Source organism: Coregonus lavaretus, assembly GCF_964263955.1.
Source record: "Coregonus lavaretus genome assembly, contig: HAP1_SCAFFOLD_298, whole genome shotgun sequence".
NCBI classification, from domain to species: Eukaryota; Metazoa; Chordata; class Actinopteri; order Salmoniformes; family Salmonidae; genus Coregonus; species Coregonus lavaretus.
In genome coordinates, this window is record NW_028157548.1 from 47,215 (window position 1) to 65,298 (window position 18,084).

At 41.8% G+C, this 18,084-nt stretch overlaps 1 protein-coding gene across 2 annotated transcripts in view; it reads right to left on the reverse strand.

The window, feature by feature from the left end:
- Positions 1-3,177: 3,177 nt before the first annotated feature.
- LOC311125283 (uncharacterized protein) overlaps positions 3,178-18,084 on the reverse strand; it is a 36,618-nt gene continuing 21,711 nt past the window's right edge. For both annotated transcript variants that reach the window (XM_084199330.1, XM_084199329.1), the window contains one exon: positions 3,178-4,313. In XM_084199330.1, the coding sequence (XP_084055456.1) occupies positions 3,562-4,313 (752 nt within the window). In that variant the 3' untranslated portion in view covers positions 3,178-3,561. The remainder of the gene's footprint in view (positions 4,314-18,084) is intronic.

Consider the following 18,084-nt stretch of genomic DNA (forward strand, 5'->3'; position numbering starts at 1 on the left):
CCATCCTCCTACTGGACATAGACACCCATCCTCCTACTGGACATAGACCCCCATCCTCCTACTGGACATAGACCCCCATCCTCCTACTGGACATAGACCTCCATCCCCCTACTGGACATAGACCCCCACCCTTCTACTGGACATAGACCCCCATCCTCCTACTGGACATAGACACCCATCCTCCTACTGGACATAGACCCCCATCCTCCTACTGGACATAGACCCCCATCCTCCTACTGGACATAGACCCCCACCCTTCTACTGGACATAGACCCCCATCCTCCTACTGGACATAGACCCCCATCCTCCTACTGGACATAGACCCCCACCCTTCTACTGGACATAGACCTCCATCCTCCTACTGGCCCCCATCCTCCTACTGGACATAGACCCCCATCCTCCTACTGGCCCCCATCCTCCTACTGGACATAGACCTCCATCCTCCTACTGGCCCCCATCCTCCTACTGGCCCCCATCCTCCTACTGGACATAGACCCCCATCCTCTTACTGGCCCCCATCCTCCTACTGGCCCCCATCCTCCTACTGGCCCCCATCCTCCTACTGGACATAGACCCCCATCCTCTTACTGGCCCCCATCCTCCTACTGGCCCCCATCCTCCTACTGGCCTCCATCCTCCTACTGGCCCCCATCCTCCTACAACTTGGATTTACATTGGTATAATTTTTACATCATAATATTATGGTCGGATCATGTTGACCTTCAGAGGGAAACGCCTCGTCTCCCACTAAGACATATTGGCTTGGTGTTTGGGTCCAGGGTCAAGACTCTGGCCTTGGTAACGGCATTCGTCCACCAATAAAAACACGCTATTAAACGACTGTTGTTATGCATTGATTAGGCCGTAATGGTCAGGGATTGGGGAGTAATGGATTACATGTCATCCATTACATGTAACTGATTACAAAAAAAACTAAACAAGTAACAAAACACTGATACACTGTTAGTCAAGGAAACACAACGATTTAAGGTACTTTAAAAGTATTTTTCCATTGTGTTTTATGTCATTTATCTTGGTTTGGCAATATAATGTATTCTTCTTTTTGTTAAGTTTAGTCACAAAATGTCTCAATGTACAGTATGTCAACCAATCAGCTGAGCAGCCTGACTTGTTGGCCACTTCGTTTGCATCATTTCTTTGAACCATTTCATTTTTTCAGTTCCATCAATCAATCAACAGGGCTCTAACAGTTTTCACGGTTAGTTTCTTAACAGGTGCTGGTCAACAATTGGCATGAATAATTGTACAAATACTTATATATATACTTCCAGTGCTGCATCTGGATTCACTTCCTCATACATTTATTACATCTTCCGCCTCCAGTAGCTATGCTGCAGAAGTCTATGTGCCGGTGGGGGCTAGGGTCAGTCTGTTATATCTGGTGTTATTCTCCTGTCTTATCCGGGGTCCTGTGTGAATTTAAGTATGCTCCCTCTAATTCTCTCTCTCTCTCTCCCATCCCGGAGGACCTGAGCCCTAGGACCATGCCTCAGGACTACCTGGCCTGATGACTCCTGGCTGTCCCCAGTCCACCTGGTCGTGCTGCTGCTCCAGTTTCCACTCTTCAGCCTGCGGCTGTGGAACCCTGACCTGTTCACCGGACGTGATCCTTTGTCCCGGACCTGCTGATTTCAACCCTCTCTCTACCGCACCTTCTGTTTTGACCTCAGAATGCTCAACTCCTGAGGTACTGACCTGTTGCACCCTCTACAACCACTGTGATTATTATTTGACCCTGCTGGTCATCTATGAACGTTTGAACATCTTGAAGAAGGATCTGGCCTTAATGGCCATGTACTCTTATCTCCACCCGACACAGCCAGAAGAGGACTGGCCACCCCTCAGAGCCTGGTTCCTCTCTAGGTTTCTTCCTAGGTTCCTGCCTTTCTAGGGAGTTTTTCCTAGCCACCGTGCTTCTACATCTGCATTGTTTGCTGTTTGGGGTTTTAGGCTGGGTTTCTGTATAGCACTTTGTGACATCTGCTGATATAAAAAGGGCTTTATAAATAACATTTGATTGATTGATTGATTGATTGATTGATTGAGAAAACATTTTGTATGATCTCTGATAAATAACTGTAGGCCCAACTTTTGGCACTTTGGCTTTCCTTGTTATTGCCACAATGTTATGGCCACTACAGCCAATGGGAACTGATATTGCTTTGGAGCCTAGCTCTGCAGCATTAGTGAAGATATGATCAATACAAGTAGATGTCACAGATCCAACCCTATAGGTATACACTCTAGTGTATAGTGTACACAGATCCAACCCTATAAGGTATACACTCTAGTGTATAGTGTAGTCCCCTGTAGCTCAGTTGGTAGAGCATGGCGCTTGCAACGCCAGGGTTGTGGGTTCGTTTCCCACGGAGGGGGCCAGTATGAAAATGTATGCACTCACTAACTGTAAGTCGCTCTGGATAAGAGCGTCTGCTAAATGACTAAAATGTAAAATGTAGTTGGTTGAGTGATAACCTGGTTCATATTACAGGCATTAGTCACAGTTAGAAGCTTCCTCTTGAGAGGACAACTAGTTTCTAACCAGTCAATGTTCAGGGTCACCCAGAAAAATAGACCTCTCTGTTAACATCACACGCACTATCCAAGCATTGCACACACATGATCCAAATACTGACTGTTAGCTCTTGGTGGCCCTATAGCAGCACCCCAAAAGAAGAGGCTTTAGATGAGGCAGGTGACCTTGCAACCACAATACTAACAACATTTGACATGAGATCCTCTCTAAGCTTTACAGGAATATGGCTCTGACCGTATACAGCAACACCTCCCCTACAGGCATTCCTGTCTTTTCTGTAGATGTTATATCCTTGTATTGCTACTGCTGTATCATGAAAGGAATTATCTAAGTGAGTTTCAGAGATGGCCAGTATATGAATGTTATCCGATGTTAGCAAGTTAATGATTTCATGAACCTTATTTCTAAGGCTACATATCTTAATATGGGCTATACTTAGCGTGTGTGTGTGTATATGTGTGTGTGTGTGTGTGTGTGTGTGTGATGTTGGGTTGAAGCTACTGACCCGGAAGTTGACGGAAGAGACTTTTCTTTCCGGACCAAAAGGTTATTTTTCATTTATTTAGCTAAATAGCTAACAATATTGTATTGAGACGTACAAAGAGAAGCAAGAGTTGTTTGATTAGTTAAGATTTTTAATGAGTGAGAATTTTAAAAAGCTTAACATCTACTACAGATCTGTATTTAAGGCAATTTCTTATTCAGTGAGTCAGTCAAACAAACAGATAGTATCAAAATAAGCATCTAGCGCTATATAACATTTTAATATGAGTTAAGAGAATATTAACTTTTAAAGTGCGATTTTCACTGGGCAGTTTACTTTAAAAGAAAGTTAACCATTTCCAATGCTATTAAAAGAACGGTTCTGTTCCGGAACAGTAGAGATCATTTTCTTTCCCGGTTCTGTTTCTGTTCCTCAAAATGTTTGGTTCTTTACCAGTTTTTGCTTCTGTTCTCTGAACCGGTTCCTGCTACACACTGGGCGCATTGGAAAGCCTATGTATTCACTCTCCTGTGTGTATTCTCTCATGCCTTTTCAGGTTCCCTAACCGTGTCAAACCCTTTCCACACTGGGAGCATTGGAAAGGTTTCTCTCCTGTGTGTATACTTTTGTGTTCCTTCAGATGCCCTAACCGTGTAAAACTCTTTCCACACTGGGAGCATTGGAAAGGCTTCTCTCCTGTGTGTATTCTTTTATGTTCCTTTAGAGTCCCTAACTTGGCAAAATCCTTTCCACACAGAGAGCAATGGTAAGATGTCTCCCCTCTGTGTGTCCTTTCATGCTCCTTCAGGTTCCCTAACTGTGTAAAACCCTTTCCACACAGGGCGCATCGGAAAGGCTTCTCTCCTGTGTGTGTTCTTTCATGCATATTCAGGTTGCCTAACAAGGTAAAACCCTTTCCACACTGGGAGCATTGGAAAGGTTTCTCTCCTGTGTGTATTCTTTTGTGTTCCTTCAGATGCCCTAACCCTGTAAAACCCTTTCCACACTGGGAGCATTTGAAAGGTTTCTCTCCTGTGTGTGTTCTGTCATGCATATTCAGGTTCCCTAACCGTGTAAAACTCTTTCCACACTGGGAACATTGGAAACACTTCTCTCCTGTGTGTGTTCTCTCATGCCTTTTCAGGTTCCCTAACAGGGTAAAACTCTTTCCACACTGAGAACAGTGATGTCGTCTCACTAGTTTGGATGTCTCTGGGTCTGGTTCCCCTGAAGGACTCTTCCCGCTGTCAGAGTGAGAGTCTGGTCCCTCTCCTGCCAAAGACAAACAAAGTATTTGGTTAAACAGAGAAACCTGAATGAAAGCTCCACATGATTAAACTGTCTTCCTATGAGGTTTAATCAGTCACCGGCTTCATCAATAAGTGCATCGATGACGTTGTCCCCACAGCGAATGTACTTAAATAACCCAACCAGAAGCCATGGATTACAGGCAACATCCGCACTGAGCTAAAAGGGTAGAGCTGCCGCTTTCAAGGAGCGGGACTCTAACACGGACGCTTAAAAGAAATCCCTCTATGCCCTCTGACGAATCATCAAACAGGCAAAGAGTCAATACAGGACTAAGATTGAATCGTACTACACCGGCTCTGACGCTCGTCGGATGTGGCAGGGCTTGCAAACTATTACGGACTACAAAGGGAAGCCCAGCCGCGAGCTGCCCAGTGACATGAGCCTACCAGACGAGCTAAATTACTTCAATGCGCACTTCGAGGCAAGCAACACTGAATCATCATGAGAGCACCAGCTGTTCCGGACGACTGTGTGATCACGTTCTCCGTAGCCGATGTGAGTAAGACCTTTAAACAGGTCAACATTCACAAGGCCGCAGGGCCAGACGGATCACCAGGACGTGTACTCAGAGCATGCGCTGATCAACTGGTAAGTATCTTCACTGACATTTTCAAGCTGTCCTTGACCGAGTCTGTAATACCTACATATTTCACGCAGACCACCATAGTCCCTGTGCCCAAGAACACCAAGGTAACCTGCCTAAATGACTACCAATCCGTAGCACTGAAGTGCTTTGAAAGGCTGGTCATGGCTCACATTAACACCATCATCCCAGAAACCCTAGACCCACTCCAATTCGCATACCGCCCCAACAGATCCACAGATGACGGAATCTCTATCGCACTCCACACTGTCCTTTCCCACCTGGACAAAAAGGAACACCTATTTGAGAATGCTGTTCATTGACTACAGCTCAGCGTTCAACACCATAGTGCCCTCAAAGCTCATCACTAAGCTAAGGACCCTGGGACTAAACACCTCCCTCTGGTGAGAGTTACAAACTACAGAGGCATCGAAGAAAAGGTTCAAGAGATTAATGAGATTGTAGAAAAGGTTGTAGAAGGAGATTGTAGAAAAGGTTGTAGAAGGAGTAACAGTCGGTTGGGACTGGTTGGGACTGGTTAAGGGAGATGTGTTTTTAACTGTAGCGGGTGCACTAGCTGGAGGGTTAATATTGTAATATTATGGCGACAGCTAGTCTTACTTGGGTTTGTCGACACATTTGTTTTTTTGAAACCAGGTTTGCTGTTCACTTGCGCTATATGAAATGGAAGGGAGTTCCATGCACTCATGGCTCTGTATAATACTGTACGTTTCCTTGAATTTGTTCTGGACCAAGAGGGGTTAGAACCCTAGAACCAGGGATAGACCAAGAGGGGTTAGAACCCTAGAACCAGGGATAGACCAAGAGGGGTTAGAACCCTAGAACCCGGGATAGACCAAGAGGGGTTAGAACCCTAGAACCAGGGATAGACCAAGAGGGGCTAGAACCCTAGAACCAGGGATAGACCAAGAGGGGCTAGAACCCTAGAACCAGGGATAGACCAAGAGGGGCTAGAACCCTAGAACCAGGGATAGACCAAGAGGGGCTAGAACCCTAGAACCAGGGATAGACCAAGAGGGGCTAGAACCCTAGAACCAGGGATAGACCAAGAGGGGTTAGAACCCTAGAACCAGGGATAGACCAAGAGGGGTTAGAACCCTAGAACCCGTGTAGTATACGTCAATCGTAGGTGTTACCATTAATTAAAGAGTCTGCTCATACTGAACGTCGATCATAAGGTTTATTCAGATCACAAGCTTCAGCATGAGTAACAGGTGACATGACACCCGGAGAGACGCCTCAGAATGGCTGCTTGCTCTAACCTCTCCGTCATTTTCCCCCCTATTTATAAACAATGATGCCCCCTCTTCTGGCCAATCACCAGTCTCCCCTGTCTACAACCCACCTGTCTGTGGTATGTGGTATTACACCTAAAACATTGCCTTCTGATACTAACCTAAACAACATTCCTTGTTCCTTCAAAATAGTCATAATCTCAATACACGACATATTCCCCCCTTCGAGACGAACTAAACGTCTCGAAACCAAACAGAATAGGATTATGACTAGTAACCATTTATCTCATTGAGTATCTTTAACATTAAACCAAACCCATTCTCCTCTTGAGTGTAAATACCTTTCTATGAAATACCTGTTTATGAAGTGTGAATACATTACTATGACCCATGAAGAAATCTCTATGGAGTGTAAATACATTACTATGACATATGAACAACTGTTTATGAAGTATGAACACATTACTATGAATTATGAATAAATCTCTATGGAGTGTGAGAGCGAAAAACTGTCCAGCAGCCATCCATCCATATCAATCAAGACAGTAAAATTCTCTCACCGTCCCTCTGCCCCAGGCAACCACCGTCGGTACTCCAGATAACCTCATAACTCATGTAAATGCATTTGAAACTATGATGTAATTAAATACCCATGTAAACAAAATCCTATCCATAAATATCCACTCTCAGGCTGGTCAACCCATAGGACCTGAAAGGGAATCTCTCCCTGCTTAAACCTTCTGTCCCTAACCCCATCGAAATAAACAAAAGCATCTACGATCCTCATCTGCATTCAATAACATCAAACATAATTCTACTAAAATCAATACCTAAGAATATGACACAATTATGTATTACACATGTCTATATTTCATTGCAGACACTGGAATGTAGTCCACTACACTTCCTCTTCCTGTAGTGTCCTCTTCCAATGGACTTGTTGATGATGGAATCAGCCACACCATCCTTGTTTCCTCTCCTCCAGTCATATTGTCTTTGTTTGAGTATTCCAATCTCCACATGTTCTCCCACATGCTTCTGGAATGACAAGAAAATAAACGACCAAACAGTATCCTTTGCAAAACAACCACTTTCAAATTAAACCTCCATTTCACCTAAGAATTTAAAAAATGATACATAAATGATGCATGAATAACATTATCCATTCTCCCCTTTGATTCATAAATCACACTAAAAATCATACTAATATTGAAAAACCAATTTGAAAAATCATAAAATAATCCAAAATGATATTTATCCCTCAGTTCCACTTGTCCATCTTTATCCAGATCAGGAACAGTCCACACCGGCATCTGAGTGTTGTCTCCAGGCACCACTTCTCCAACCTATCTCAATCTCATAACTTTCTCAAAAGTCAGTACAAACATCACACAGTGTTATCAAAGCTTAAACTACTAGAATCTGACCCATCACTGCCCCTACTGACCTAATTGATCTTGCAACCAAATCCTTTCAAATGCTTCCCTTATAATGCATCTATAACCCCAGTGATATTATCTGAACTATCTGGACTCACAGTAATACACTAATATTTATCAATATTATCTTCCCAAATGTTACACCATACCATGAATGAAGTCCCCCCTTCTCCCTTAAACTTATTCTTCAATGATAGGCTTGAAGACTATGACATGTCGCCATGTGTCTGCTAAATGACCAAAATGTAAATGCAATGTCACCCTTTTAACCCTAGATTTAGCTGTGTCCAATGCTATCCCTCTTATAATGGTAAAACCTCCTATGGAAGCTTCAACGTTGACCTGTAACAACATCCTATCCCCCATAGGGTAAGAATATAGTCCTGCTCTTCTTACTACCTGATATATAAAAAGTAACCTATTATTTGTCATTACTACCCTTAAGGTCATGCTTATCCAAATTTATCACACTGATCTTCCCATAAACATACCCCTTACCTCATATGTTTTATTAGAGCAAAAACAACTTTTATCCCTCAATATTTCACCTGAATACTTCAGAGTTTGCAATTACCTGATTTTACTTTCCCTCTAACCAATGCTCATAGGGTAATCCCTTCACCCAAGAACACTTAAACCCTACTGTTTTGACAACAACATTATTTTATCTGTCAATGACTGTTGCCAATTCCACAGTCATGACAAAGCTCAAGACTGACCCACACCCGACAGAGGCTGCGCAACCGTCTAACAGGTCCGGGATGGAATTCTCAACAGACATGGACCCTCAAGATTCCTCACTGACTCTTACAGAATGAGTTAATCTATCTCTAATTTCCACAACAGAGGAACGAGCAGCACTGATCAGATGCCCCCCCCCTCCGTCATCAAAATCAAAAGACCTCATCCTGCAGCTTCCATGATGAATCTCTATTCTCCATTTCAGATTAATCTATATTGTTTCTATCTGCTCTATTTTAACCCCATTCGTACCATAACCTCCTGAGTCCCTCTTGCTACCTCTTTAATTTCAGAACAATTGTTGTCAGTATCATACTCCTATATTTGCTATTGCCATAGTATCATTAATCCCTTCCAAAGTTACCCTTAAAGTAGTTGATTTAGCTGCTGTATCAACCCTAATTACTTCTAGTGCAAAATTTCCCATTATCCTCTGTGTATTATCTGCTGTTGCAGTGACTACTGTCCATTCAGTTCTACTCCTCCTGAACTCCCTCAATGACTGTGAAAACTTCTACAGACTTCAAATCTTCCATTATAAGCGTTCCTTTATGAATTACATAGCCCTTTAACCAATCATTCTTAACCGGAACACATTTCTATGCTTTCACTAGATAAATACACATATTCTCCCTGATCTTTATCTGTAACCTTACGCAAAATAATCCCTTATTTGAGTAGGTGCAACAGCTCCTACTTCTGATCCTGCTAACCATACTTATCCTCCCTAATTATCTCTCTCTCTCTCTCTCTGTGAAAGAAACGTCATCATCCTAAATGGCATATTATAATTATTATTCTCCTAACCCTCATACCAGTATTTTCCCCCTATAATTGATGCTGGACCCTTAATCAAATGCGCTATATTTATGGCTTTAATAACTATCAATGTTGAAAGAGTTAAATTGCTTCTCCCTGTTGTTCTAATAGACTGAAGTGTTAATGTCCTTATTTACTCCTAGTTTTCCCCCAAGACTTTGAACTCCTTCCTTGTACTTCCATCCATCACCCCTAGTGTCACTTTTTCCCCCTTTCAGTTCTACCTCTAAACTTTAAACTTTTGATTACACAAAATACACCTATAATGACATTGATCTCCCTGCTGGAAACTGTAAATATAGATACTCAATCACCCTCAAATCATTCAGCAACACATACTTTCTCAATGCATCTGCTCCTAACCGATTTAAACTCCTACCATATCTTCCCACTAAACTTTAAAATGTCCTTCCTCACTGTTCTCTCTCTGTCTTACTACTAACTTTGAAACTTAGCTTACTGTCTCAGAGTCCCTTCAACCTAGCCTACCCCTAACTTATTTTAATCTAATCTATTCTCTCATAACAGTTAAAACCTTTTCCCCTGATCTATTGACAAAATCTCTTACCACCAAATTTTTGGAATATGTGATTGGGAAAGTTCCCCACCTGCTTCTGACTCATTACACACAGACTTGGCAAAACCGACTAAACACCTTTTAGCCTAACCTCAAATCTCTTTGTGTCAGGATGTAACCCAGAATAACAGTCACTCTATTAAGTTTATTTTCCCAGACAGATTGTCTAACAGGTAATCTAATACATTATCATCCTTCCTATGATATTTATCTTTTAAGCAAATGATTCCCCAAAAACCCTACTTTTTAAAATATGCTACCAGACAGTCAGTCGTCTAGTGTACATCTTTATTGTACGCTTCAATTCTCTTCCCAACACTACAATAACAGTATCTTCTAATATTAGTACTTTAAGAGTAAGTACTACCTCAAATCCCTATCCTAATTAGTTATCAATTAGTGAGATGTTTAACCTCTTTAGGCTGAACACAGATAAGTTTTCCCCTATTCACTATCACTTCTAATGGCCGGTGGTTTCAACTGTTAGCTATTTTCTCTTCTTCTCTAATCGAGGCTCTCAGCAATGCACCCCTTCCGGATATTCTCGGCACTCTAGAATATTTAGTGTTCACCTGAAGCACCGGTGATCTTCACTTGCTCGTTGATCTTCCTCTGTTTCTTCTTCTCCAATTCTGTGTCTGTCCAGAAACTGACAGTCGATATGGAACATCTGGTCCCCCCTTGGTTGGTACAATTGCCTTTGATATTGTTCAGTTAAAGCTGTAACAGTGATTGTTGATTTGATTCACTCTGATTCTTCATAACCAACACTTCTTTTCTTCTTCTCCACCACCAGTTATAAGTTGTATTTGATAGAGTTTTCTTCGTCCGGTTCTTCTCGTTGTGGACCTATCAGTATTCTTCAAAAGGTTATCTTCTAAGTTCTGTCCTTGAAATATCATCTTCTTACTTTTCTTCATCAGAACTCGAATATCTTGTCTCCTTCTTCGTTCAACTTTCATCAGAGATCAAGTCTCCAGTATCCTTCTTTCCTCTCTTGCCACTTCCTTCTGATCACAGAGTCATCTCCCATGCATGACCTCTCATCATCATCATCCTCTTCTCCTTAAGTTCCCAAACATCTCGGTTTTCTTCCGTCTTCTGGATTCATCTTCATCGTTGTTTCTGCTCGTATTCGTCTTCATCTCTGATGCCATAATCACCCTGCTGGATGATGTCTTTCTGCTGAATCCGTATGTGAGAAAGGTGTACTAACTTCTGCCATTAGTCTCTCCTAACACTACTCTAACCCTACTTTGATTACTTTGATTAAAAAATGACTATTTTAATCAATTTTCCCCTATACCAAGCCCTTTATATTCCTTTATTGTGAACTATCCTATTTTAGACTATTTAAGTTATATAGGCTTCCCCCTGTAATTCTTAATATAACCTAACAACTCCAAATAAATCCAAATAAGTCAATTAAAAATCCTGAATAATTAAAACCAATTTTTATTCCTATATCCTATGTCACCACCTTATCAATTAGTGTTGAGTATCTTACCACAGCCCATCAACTGCCAGTAAATGCAAGTTAGTCATCTTCAGACTACAATAACCATAAACAAAGCCTTTAACCCCTTGCTCTATAACCCCTAATTATCATAAATTTAAAGAATAATGTCAGTACCTGATTTCCAATCGAACTGCAATCCAGCCCAGTGATGCACATAGCCTCCAAAATGTAACTTTTATTGAAATAGAATTTGCCAAGCCCCTTGTAAAATCGTCATAACATCACATATCCTGTTAGGGAAAGATTTTGTAACCATAATCAGTACCAAAACCTTTTTTGACTTGATCCTCTGCCACGTGACGTGATCACTTCCTGTATCTCCTCGCTCCTCTCACTTAGCGTTCCTCTCATATGACAGAAGAACAAAGACACAACATAACATTTTAGTCGTTAATACAGTCACTGAGTATTTCCAACCATTCAATATTCGTTTGTTCTACATGATTCACTGTAAGACTTTAACTCAGGACTAATTATAGATCGCCCAAAAACCTTTTTATTTTATTTTAATCCGTTATTTAATTATTTAATTAAATGTATTATAATCCGCTACCATATATCTAATTTATAAATTCAATAGGCTACAAAACAAGTTTCATCTTTAACCAATCTTTAAACTAGAATACTCGTGCTAAAATCTCTCTGTCTGTGTGTTTCTCCGTCTCCCTGCAGCCCCCATGTGTTGTTTTGCAGAATCCCACGCATGCGCAAATATCATTTTAAAATTAAACGCATCCCCATACATTTACTAACGCCACCATTTTGTTTCGTCGACCGCATGTCGTAGATTTAGTGCCGTAAACCAAAACGTGTCCTAATCTCGTGTCATAAACTCCCCTTTCTATAGTGTAGTGTCGCAAAATTAAACGCATGCGCATAACCATTCAAAAATACTTTTCACCGTGGAAGAAAGATTCTCTCTTCTCTCTCCCCAAACAGAAAGAATAACAGCCAGCTGTAACTTCCCATTTCCCCCTTATAGTCAAACAACATTTAACAGCGCTCACAAAACATACAACCTGACTTACAGACAGTGACAAGTTTAAGAGACTTTAACCCATCGCAATGGAATCTCTAAGGATATCCGTTAGCATGTAGCACGCAACACAATTAGCATTCAACCTTAGCAGTTAGCTTAGCCTACGGTACATCGTGACACAAAACACAATTAGCACTAGCATCCACCATGATGTAACATGATTCACACTTTAGCCTTACAAAAATTAGCCTTTAGCCTCAAGCCTTAGCATTTAGCATTTCGCCACGATGTACCACGTGACCCGAACCATACAATCAAGCCTTAGCAACGAGGCACCACGTGGCCTGAAACAATCCAGCCTTAGCTTCAGCCTCTAGCCAACAGCGGCCTACTACACAAATCAATATCCTGCACCGTGGCCAAATAAATAATCGTCCAATTCTCTCCCCGTCTAACTTTTTGTTGCCTTGAAAGATGAATCTCATATCAAGCGGTTATCCCCAAACCAATTTCCCGTCGACCAGAGGCGGAGTATAACATAAATACACCAATTCACTTCATAATTCCCGCTTAAGAAATCAACCTGATTCAGTCTAACTAAGCCCAGGATTTGTAGCCCACTTAATAATAATAATAATTATTATTACAAGTCGCCTCGTTTCGAGGTCTTTTCCGTATTCCCGGTGCCCTAATTATGCAGATATCTCCCAACATATATTCTCTACCAATCCATTTGTACAATCCATTGTTGTAAACAGCGTTTACACATCAACCAAATTTAAAATATTTTCGTTCAGACTCCCAGTTAACAGCAACACCATACCTCAATAACGACCCAAGTACTTTTAACTGTGCACCGTCAAAGCCCTCTCCCCAATCAACGAAATGACTAGTGTCCAAAGTTTGTGAATAATCTCACCTTTAGCCGGCTTGAACAGTAGTCAACTCGCAAATCCAGGAAAGGGACCAATAACGATGCAATCAATATCTCAGCGGAGCCTCCATTTGTAGTATACGTCAATCGTAGGTGTTACCATTAATTAAAGAGTCTGCTCATACTGAACGTCGATCATAAGGTTTATTCAGATCACAAGCTTCAGCATGAGTAACAGGTGACATGACACCCGGAGAGACGCCTCAGAATGGCTGCTTGCTCTAACCTCTCCGTCATTTTCCCCCCTATTTATAAACAATGATGCCCCCTCTTCTGGCCAATCACCAGTCTCCCCTGTCTACAACCCACCTGTCTGTGGTATGTGGTATTACACCTAAAACATTGCCTTCTGATACTAACCTAAACAACATTCCTTGTTCCTTCAAAATAGTCATAATCTCAATACACGACACCCGGTTGATAAAGTGGAGCTCAGGGCGCCACTGCTAACTTAGCTCAGGGTAGGAAGACAGGGAGGCCCAATCAGGGAGCACCCAGTCAGGGAGGCCCAATCACCAGAAAATATCATCCAGGCCTACAACGTGCAGTGGGAGTTGACCCCACCCTGTGAGGTCAAGAGAAGATCCACAGGCAAAGACACCCGCGTGTGGAGTGAAGCTAGTAGGACCATACTACTTTAAGAAAAGGACTGTAAGAACTGTTAAATCCCCGTGGATTGATGAAGAAATGGTACGTTTCTGTAGTGATTCTTATGTTGTTGATGTAAATCATATTTGTTGGTCTGTGGTGAGTGATGAAGAGCAATCTGACGCTGCACTTGACACATTTATGAAATTGCTTATTCCAGTTACTAATAAGCATGCACCTATTAAGAAAAGGACTGTAAAAACTGTTCAATCCCTGTGGATTGATGAGGAATTGAAAAATTGTATGGTTGAGAGGGATGAGGCAAAAGGTATGGCAAATAAGTCTGGCAGCCACACTGATTGGCAAACCTACTGCAAATTAAGTAATCATGTGACTAAACAAAACAAAAAGAAGAAGAAACTACACCATGAAACAAAGATAAATGACATAAAGAATGATATTAAAACAGGTTTGGAGCGCCTTAAATGACATTTTGGGCAAAAAGGCAAACTCTGCGCTCCATCATTCATTGAATCAGATGGCTCATTCATCACAAAACCCACTGATATTGCCAACTACTTTAATGATTTTTTTCATTGGCAAGATTAGCAAATTTAGGCATGACATGCCAGCAACAAACGCTGACACTACACATCCCAGTATAACTGATCAAATTATGAAAGACAAGCATTGTAATTTTGAATTCCGTAAAGTTAGTGAGGAAGAGGTGACAAAATTATTGTTGTCTATCAACAATGACAAGCCACCGGGCTCTGACAACTTGGATGGAAAATTACTGAGGATAATAGCGGACGATATTGCCACTCCTATTTGCCATCTCTTCAATGTAAGCTTACAAAAAAGTGTGTGCTCTCAGGCCTGGAGGGAAGCAAAAATCATTCCGCTACCTAAGAATATTAAAGCCTCCTTTACTGCCTCAAATAGCCGACCAATCAGCCTGTTACCAACCCTTAGTAAACTTTAGGAAAAAATGGTGTTTGACCAGATACAATGCTATTTTACAGTAAACAAATTGACAACAGACTTTCAGCACGCTTATAGGGAAAGACATTCAACAAGCACTTACACAAATGACTGATGATTGGCTGAGAGAAATTGATAATAAAAAGATTGTGGGGGCTGTTTTGTTACACTTCAGGGCAGCTTGTGACATTATCGATCATAGTATGCTGCTGAAAGAAATGTATATGTTATACTGTGGATTGAGAGTTACCTGTCTAACAGAACACAGAGGGTGTTCTTTAATGGAAGCCTCTCCAACATAATCCAGGTAGAGTCAGGAATTCCCCAGGGCAGCTGTCTAGGCCCCTTACTTTTTCAATATTTACTAATGACCTTGCACTGGCTCTGAGTAAAGCCAGTGTGTCTATGTATGCGGATGACTCAACACTATACAGTGAGGGAAAAGGTATTTGATCCCCTGCTGATTTTGTAAACCTACCATTAAAATTATAGACTGATCATGTCTTTGTCAGTGGGCAAACGTACAAAATCAGCAGGGGATCAAATACTTTTTTCCCCTCACTGTACATGTCAGCTACTACAGCGACTGAAATGACTGCAACACTTAACAAACAGCTGAAGTCAGTTTCAGAATGGGTGGCAAGGAATAAGTTAGTCCTAAATATTACAAAAACTAAAAGCATTGTATTTGGGACAAATCATTCACTAAACCTCAACTAAATCTTGTAATGAATCATGTGGAAATTGAGCAAGTTGAGGAAACCAAACTGCTTGGAGTAACCCTGGATTGTAAACTTATGGTCAAAACATATTGATGCAATAGTAGCTAAAATAGGGAGAGGTCTGTCCATAATAAAGCGCTGCTCTGCCTTCTTAACAGCACTATCAACAAGGTAGGTCCTACAGGCCCCTGGTTTTGTCGCACCTGGACTACTGCCCAGTCATGTGGTCAGGTGCCACAAAGAGGGACTTAGACAATTACAACCAGAAGAGGTCGACCCTTAAATGTACATGTAGAACTAACATTAATAATGTGTTTATAATAAACATTAAATAGTGGCATTCAACATAATATTTATATTCAGACAACAATCTGTTGCATGAATCAAATCCTTTTAACAATCAGCACCTGTGTTTTCTCTGACATGGTCGAATAATACTGATGGGAACATTCCCGGTGTAGCTCAGTTGGTAGAGCATGGCGTTTGCAACCCCAGGGTTGTGGGTTCGATTTCCACGGGGGGGGGGGCAGTATGAAAATGTATGCACTCACTAACTGTAAGTCGCTCTGGATAAGAGCGTCTGCTAAAATGACTAAAATGTAAAATGTGGTGAATGTTTTTTCATGTCAACAACTTATCAATGTTATCAAATCAATGTCATCAAAAAAAATGTCATACACCTTTAGCTTGAAGACTAGTACACAAATTAACTCATTGAAACAACTAAATTCAAGAGGTTTCAAGGTTAGAAAAAAGAAAATGCACATTATATGAATCCATTTAGTAATTAAAATATTGCAATATTCAAATCATAATCAAATTAATTTTGCAATATCCAAATCATATATTTACATTTGAGTCATTTAGCAGACGTTCTTATCCAGGGCGACTTACAGGAGCAGTTAGGGTTCAGACGTTCTTATCCAGGGCGACTTACAGGAGCAGTTAGGGTTCAGACGTTCTTATCCAGGGCGACTTACAGGAGCAGTTAGGGTTCAGACGTTCTTATCCAGGGCGACTTACAGGAGCAGTTAGGGTTCAGACGTTCTTATCCAGGGCGACTTACAGGAGCAGTTAGGGTTCAGACGTTCTTATCCAGGGCGACTTACAGGAGCAGTTAGGGTTCAGACGTTCTTATCCAGGGCGACTTACAGGAGCAGTTAGGGTTCAGACGTTCTTATCCAGGGCGACTTACAGGAGCAGTTAGGGTTCAGACGTTCTTATCCAGGGCGACTTACAGGAGCAGTTAGGGTTCAGTGCCTTGCACAAAGGCACATCGACAGATTATATTCAAATTCAATCAAATTCATTTATATATCCAAATCATATATAGCAAATAAAATGTGAGAGGTTTCAAAGTTAGAATATAGAAATGTAAAACTCCATTCATCTATATACACTGCTCAAAAAAATAAAGGGAACACTAAAATTACACATGAATGAATGAAATAATCTTATTAAATACTTTTTCTTTACATAGTTGAATGTGCTGACAACAAAATCACACAAAAATTATCAATGGAAATCAAATGTATCAACCCATGGAGGTCTGGATTTGGAGTCACCCTCAAAATTTAAGTGGAAAACCACACTACAGGCTGATCCAACTTTGATGTAATGTCCTTAAAACAAGTCAAAATGAGGCTCAGTAGTGTGTGTGGCCTCAACGTGCCTGTATGACCTCCCTACAACGCCTGGGCATGCTCCTGATGAGGTGGCGGATGGTCTCCTGAGGGATCTCCTCCCAGACCTCATGAGGCTCAGTAGTGTGTATGGCCTCCACGTGCCTGTATGACCTTCCTACAACGCCTGGGCATGCTCCTGATGAGGTGGCGGATGGTCTCCTGAGGGATCTCCTCCCAGACCTCATGAGGCTCAGTAGTGTGTATGGCCTCCACGTGCCTGTATGACCTCCTACAACGACTGGGCATGCTCCTGATGAGGTGGCGGATGGTCTCCTGAGGGATCTCCTCCCAGACCTCATGAGGCTCAGTAGTGTGTATGGCCTCCACGTGCCTGTATGACCTCCTACAACGCCTGGGCATGCTCCTGATGAGGTGGCGGATGGTCTCCTGAGGGATCTCCTCCCAGACCTCATGAGGCTCAGTAGTGTGTGTGTGGCCTCCACGGGCCTGTATTACATTTACATTTTAGTCATTTAGCAGACGCTCTTATCCAGAGCGACTTACAGTTAGTGAGTGCATACATTATTATTTTATAAATATTTATTATTATTTTTATTTTTTCATACTGCCCCCCCGTGGGAATCAAACCCACAACCCTGGCGTTGCAAACGCCATGCTCTACCAACTGAGCTACATCCCTGCCGGCCATTCCCTCCCATACCCTGGACGACGCTGGGCCAATTGTGCGCCGCCCCATTACATTTTACATTTTAGTCATTTAGCAGACGCTCTTATCCAGAGCGACTTACATGAGCAATTAGGGTTAAGTGCCTTGCTTAAGGGCACATCGACAGATTTTTCACCTAATCGGCTCGGGGATTAGAACCAGCGACCTTTCGGTTACTGGCACAACGCTCTTACCCACTAAGCTACCAATGATCCCAAACACACCGCCCGGGCAACGAA